This window comes from Aplysia californica, unplaced genomic scaffold, assembly GCF_000002075.1.
Source record: "Aplysia californica isolate F4 #8 unplaced genomic scaffold, AplCal3.0 scaffold00368, whole genome shotgun sequence".
Taxonomy (NCBI): domain Eukaryota; kingdom Metazoa; phylum Mollusca; class Gastropoda; order Aplysiida; family Aplysiidae; genus Aplysia; species Aplysia californica.
The window spans coordinates 373,822-380,312 of record NW_004797638.1 but is presented as its reverse complement, the minus strand read 5'-3'; the positions used below and the strand labels follow the sequence as shown (position 1 = coordinate 380,312).

Genomic DNA, 6,491 nt, shown 5'->3' with positions numbered 1-6,491 from the left:
TGGGGGGGGGGTTGGAAGGGGGACGTGTAGTACGCTTACGCCCTACTAGACAGAAAAGAGGTGATTTAATCCGCTGACTTGTCAGAGATTAAGAATTTTTTTTTCAATATACATGTATGTACTTTGTATGACCCCCTTCGACACAATTTAGATAATTTAGGTGTGCTTCGACCTTGCTTGTCACGGCCAACCCGAACTGAGAGGTATACAACGTTCCAGCAATGTGACTGAGATACTCTGAGAAAACTATCCCCATATAGGAATCAAACTCGAGTTTTCTGCGTGCGATGGCGAAGCGCCTAATTGCTACGCCACAGACGCCAAATAGGCAATGGGTTCACCGACCGCATATATTGAGACAATAACAATGTTGGAGTTAAACGGCGGAACAAGCACAGTGTCTTCCAATTTGAATGTGGAAATTTAATTAACAATCAGGATACTAAACTAAGAGAAGAAATATTTCAGAGAGGTTTAGAAAAACAATTCTGGCCTCATTTGTATTTTGAGCCCGGACCATATGAGTGCTTACCAAGTCCATCAGCCGTCTCCCCCACATCAGACGTCTTGACTAAGTATTCAGTACTCTGAATTAAGTTTCAGACATGTCAGCCTACAAGTAATACACAAAAGTTTGCGCGTGGAGACTCGTTTACTGCTTGTCATTTACTCCTGTACCTATGTAAGTGTGTGTACACCATTGACACAACGTTGATCATTGAGGTGACATGTTTCGACCCTGCCTGTCACGGTCAACCCTGACTGAGAAGGACCCATGGCCCTAGCAGAAAGATTGAGATACTCCATTAAAATGTTTTCTCTTAACAGGAATCAAATTCAGATGTTCTGTGTGGGACCTCAAAGTTCCTAACTACTACACCACAGACACCGGTATTTATGTGTGTACGTGTAATATGATGAGGACCGTCGAAAAGAAAAACAGTATTCCTTTTTTTTTGGGGGGGGGATCATCCTTGTGGCTTTTAATCTTTAACAATAATATGTGTAACAAAAAAGGTGTGCACTAATGTTCAAAACTCAAAGGCGTGTGGATTGCATGTATACTGACACTGATGTGTGGTAAAACCCCAGGTCGCTTAATTCTGAGCGAGTGTGCGTTCACCGGAACCTGTGCTTGGCCATCATCGGAATGCAACTCACTTTCATTTCCGGCATCAAAGCCGTGGAGAATAAGGTGAGATTACTCTGTGCCATAGATTAGTCTCTCCAGTTCTTACATGTAGGGAATTGGCTTCATTTTCAGGTTTAAAGTCATGCAATGTTTGGTTAATTTGATTTTCAAAGAAAATTACCTCATGGCGGTGGCCTACTATGTTCTTGTCTCTAATATTTTAGTGTAGTAGGATTGTAAAACCTTGAACAAACGTATGTTTGATTATAAATAATGATAAACAAATAGCATCATATTATAACACATATCCCCGCCCAATAGCTAGCTTTATGCGCTTTATTATTACCACAGCAGACCCTAGAACACTCAGAATCATTCACATCTTCCCAGGAGGCATTATATTAAACAACCATTTCTCCAACACACAAAAATAACCCATTGAGCAGTCACACCGAAACAAATGGTCGACATCCAATATCATACAAACGAGATTTCTGTGTGTCTTGCATAGCTCCTGTGTTCCATGGTAGCAGTGGTCCTGCACTATTTCTCATTGGCCTCCTTTGTGTGGATGCTGGTGGAAGGCTTGCACTTGTACAGCCAGGTGGTGCGAGTCTTTGGCACGGAGAAATCGCGTATTTTGTACTACATCTTCTTCGGCTGGGGTAAGTAAAACAGACACAGTTTTTGAGCCAAGCTAAAAACACGTGTTTTACGTTTTACTATTTAAGTTTACTTTAACTTTTTCATCCCCTGTTGCCGCTGAGCGTCGAGAGGAGATGCAGTTTTCAAAGGTGGGTCAACTCAGCAGCTCTTTTAATTGTAGTTTCTCAGTGTTCACTTTCTACATCTCCTTGTTTTTATGCAGAGGTGGTCTTGAGTGAATAGTACTTATAGCCTTCATTTATTATGATAAGATTTTAACACATGCAACTTTTGCTCACAATGGGGTGTCTATTCTAAATAAGAGAATCTACTCTATTAAAAGGAGTATTTGTCAAGTTCAGGCCAGTCCAGTCCTGTTTCTGGGGCGTCAAACTTGTAATCTAAAAATGGTGGCTAGTATTCAGTGTTATGACAGATAGGAATTTGTTTTGTTGGAGAGGTAAATTAAATCACTTTCCCGAGTTCTCGGAGTCTATGGCCCAGGGTTTGGCTATCGCAAGAGGAAGGAGCCAATCGCCTTTACTGTAGCACCGATGTACACCCACGGCGAACTGGCCAATCAAGATAATTATTTTGTGTCGTATGAGTCTTCTCCGGATGGGTACCAAACAATAAACGACTAATTGCAACTGTTTTATTTGATTGGGAAGACTGTATCTCAGAGACAACTGCATGCTTCATGCTTCAACGTTGATGACCGTAATGACAGCTTGGCGAGACAGAGAAGTCAGAAGACTCGCACTAGCATGCCATGAGATTGTATGATGAGACTGTAGTTATAAATTTGTGCTTTCCTTGTGTCTGCGTGCGCGGGGGGGGGGGGGATAAGCTCATTTTCCTAATGAAATTCTTTTCCAATTAAGAATAGATTGGAATATTGCACAGCCTAGCAGTGGCATCCTTTAACCACCCTCCGCATTTACTGCATGGAAGCGGACTAGTCACAGCTATGCCCAGATTCACATGGACACGTCTGTTTATTGCCAGTATAGATAAGGCGGATAATGAATTGGATTTACGTACGCAGGAGTTCTTCTATGACAGAGTACTCAGTTGTGAGTATAGACAATCCTAATGACGTACTCATGGACGAGTCAAAATCCTCTTTCCCTTGATAAATTTGAACAGTTAATAAGCAAAGTTGTGTCTTATCCTCCTGAGCTTAATGAAAAACAGAGATTGACATTGAATTTATTTTTGAAAATTCTCTCCTAGAGAGAATGAAGAGACCTGTCAACTGAGATTTCTCTGAGCTGCAGGGTCCACTTCTATTATTCGTGTGCCATCTTCATTTGTATCTTGGAGTTGTTTGGGGGGGGGGGGGGCGCTCAGCATCTAGATCCCATGTCAAGCGATTTTATTTCATATAATGGCAGGAATTGGAACTCATAATTAATTATAATTTACATGTAAAGAAAAAATTCGAATGGTCACTATTATATCCCAAGCTTTTCCCAAATACTGTGAACAGGGCATATACGGTTATACACTTTCATTTCGTCTGAGAGACATTTGTGTAATTTGTTCTTAATATAACTGCTTTTTCTGTGGATCACAATTCCATTCACATTGCTTTTAAATGTCGTTGTGTGTAATTTGAGGTCTGGGAACTGAATATTTTTATTACACAAAATTTGTAAAGCCCCTTTGTCCGGGTTTATTTTCACCTTCTTCAGAAGGTTCGAAAGTCAATGATGTAAAATCTAGGCTGTTTATTGTGAGATTGCACGCAAAACGCGTAAGCCCCTTTCTTGTATGAGAAAGCCTTTTCTTTACTGAGTATCTCTTGTTCTTCTGCTGCAATGCTTTTATTCTGCTCAACCCTATTTCCCTCAGACAGCTTTAAAAATATGAAATGTGTAAAAAAAAGCGGAACACTTTTACTATCAGTCACTAAAAGCCATTTACAAGCCCCATCTAGAAGTCTCTTTCATTATGTCCCGTTTTCAGGTGTACCTGGCATCCTTGTGTCTGTGTCTGCAGCAGTGGACTGGCATGGCTATGGTACCCGCAGAAGGTATAATCATGGTATATCCTCATTGTTTGTCGCTTTCTATTAGCCTGTTTGTGTGTCAGTCTGTCTGTTTGTGTATTTATTCATTTATCTGGTTGTCATTATTCATGCAAATATGATAGAGAATTTTAATCTTCAACATTCTAAATAGCTCTTTGACGTCTGAAAATTAAGCTGCAAATTCCAAAAGAAATGTCTTATTTGCATTTTGGTGGGGTGGGGGTTGGGGGAGGCTGTGTTCTACTTCATCATTATATTATCCTCTTTCAATACTCGCAATACTAGATATCTGTAGCACAATGGCATTCATGTTTGTACACTGTATACCGGGCTTTTTTGGGGGGGGGGCACAGCTTGGATTGGCGATGTTTATGATTTTTAAAGAAATCCGCGAATTCAGTCTTTCACAAAATGTCAACGTCACTGTTTTGAAACCCCAATGCTTACATGCCACTCATGGGCCATTCAAAGCGTGAATTCAAAACATTCGCAAAAAAAAAAAACGAAATGAGTAAAGGCCTAAAAAAATCGTGCCCAAAAATTCGATGTAGATCTACAGTTGCCTATATCAACCTGGAAAAAACAACTGGAATTCCTCTTCCTCTTGTAGCTGTTGGCTGTCCATAAGCAGAGCCACCATCTGGGCGTTCGTTGGCCCCGCCGCTGCTGTGATCGCGGTAAGTTATAAACTGGTGTCGAGAACAGTCGCTAAGATTGGATGTCCTTTATAGAAACATAACAATAGGGAAGAGACCATTTTTAACTTTTAAAAACGGTTTTGTTGTTTGTTGTTGTTGTTTTGTTTGTTTGGTTTGGGGTTGTTGTTGTTGTTTTTTTTTTGGGGGGGTTGTCTTTTGTTGTTGTGTGTGTGTGGTAGCCTATCCGTTCGAAATGTTCGGAGCCCCGAAGAGTGTGCTCTTCGCCAGGGCCACCGCCTCCCTTGGGTAGCGGGTGAGGCAGTCCAACCTCCCTGAATCCTCCCCGAAGAGATGCCACCGCCGGGCCACCGTGTGCTCCAAATCTTGGGGCTCCTCGCTGCACAATGGACATATTGGGTCCGATGTTTTGTCTATTCTATTTTTGTAGGCCCGAAGCCCAGAGAAATGACCGGTCCTGATTTTTGCCAGTAATGACTGGTCACTGCGGGACATAATAAAAGCCTCTCGTTTTAAGGAAAATGCCCTGTATACTTCCTTCGTCCGCGTGTGGCATATAGGAGGGTCTTTTGTAATTAGTTATATCTGGGCGCACGCACTGTCATAAGTAATTTGGCGGCCTGGACCCGGCAGCGCTGTTGCCAGTTTGGCATTACTGTCAGCGAGATCGTTGCCGAGGATATCGCTGTGACCAGGGATCCACTGTTTTGTTGTTGTTGTTAAATGAATCCCTTTATTGCTGAATCGTGTCTGTTTACGGATGCACAGACATATTCAAGAGAGATTTGACCAAGGTCTTTGTAGCTGTCCCCTTTATTTAAGAATGAACAACTGCAGACGCGGCAGTTACATCCCCTTAACTATAGCCCAGCAGAACAAAAAAAAACCAAAACAAATAAATAAATAAAACCCCAAAAGGCAGTGATCCAATTTTCGGGAACACGTGCAAGTCCATGAGCCTTCGCAGCTGGGAAGAGATAAAGCCTTTTCTACATAAAGTTGACAGTTTATATACAGGGAAAGCTGTGGTTATTTTTACCAAAGGACGTTAGTGACCTTTATCCGTTTGGTCTTACTAATGAAGATTTAGTACCGTTGTGCCATGCTGCATAGTTACGGGTGTTTGTTGTTGTTGTGGTTGTTTTTTGTGGTGGTTAGGGGGGGGGGGGTAAAAAATAAGGAGAAAAAAACGTTCGTATGTTATAAAATAATTTTTTATTGTCACTTTATTACTGTAATGACTTTTGGTTAATCTCGAACAAACTAAATTTTCATGAACAAACTTTTTGGAAACGATCAGGACTTAAATTGGTCAGTTGAAAAAGGAAATTAATGTTTCCTAAAATGGGATAGATCAAGCAACCAAAATGATACCAGTGTCCTATTTAATCATCAGCATGGTGGTTCCACATGATATTAATAAAGTACCCAAAACTAACGCCGCTCAAAGTAATATTATCGTCGCCGACATTCAAAATTGTAGTATGTCAAAATTTCGAAAAAGATGGAACTTAATATTTGTAAATGTAGAGTTTGATGAGGGGTATCAATTACTTTAAGTTTCATTCTTCTTTTTGGAATAGTAACAAATTTAGACGAATTAAACATAATTTTGAATTAAGATAGTGTCTTTAGCAATATAAAACAATTTTTTTTTTACCTTCTCTCGTAAAACTTGCATGTTGACATTAACCAAAGCTGCATAACGTCGATGATACGTGACGGCTCAAAAGTAGACACATACAAATCCGCTTACTGTTTCTCATATATAGAATGTTGTTCTGTTCTGTGTTTTCCAAGGTGAATGTTCTCATTCTGGGGATTGTGCTGAGGATCGTGGTGAGCTCGGCACGTGCTGACAGACAGCAAGAATTTGACCATGTCCGGTGTGTGCAAGATTATGTTAATACTGATGATAACAATGATAATTTCAATCATGATATGATAATAACAATTACAGCAACAGTAATAGCGAAGATCATGCTGGTCTCTCTCTCTCTCTCTCTCTCTCTCTCTCTCTCTA

General features: G+C 40.6%; 1 protein-coding gene across 1 annotated transcript in view; it reads left to right on the top strand.

The window, feature by feature from the left end:
* LOC106012419 (adhesion G-protein coupled receptor D1-like) overlaps nucleotides 1-6,491 on the top strand; it is a 17,532-nt gene that overhangs the window by 6,103 nt on the left and 4,938 nt on the right. Inside the window, exons 6-10 of the mRNA XM_035971056.1 lie at nucleotides 1,093-1,195; nucleotides 1,644-1,797; nucleotides 3,749-3,815; nucleotides 4,423-4,489; nucleotides 6,269-6,354. Coding sequence (XP_035826949.1) covers nucleotides 1,093-1,195; nucleotides 1,644-1,797; nucleotides 3,749-3,815; nucleotides 4,423-4,489; nucleotides 6,269-6,354 — 477 coding nt within the window. The remainder of the gene's footprint in view (nucleotides 1-1,092; nucleotides 1,196-1,643; nucleotides 1,798-3,748; nucleotides 3,816-4,422; nucleotides 4,490-6,268; nucleotides 6,355-6,491) is intronic.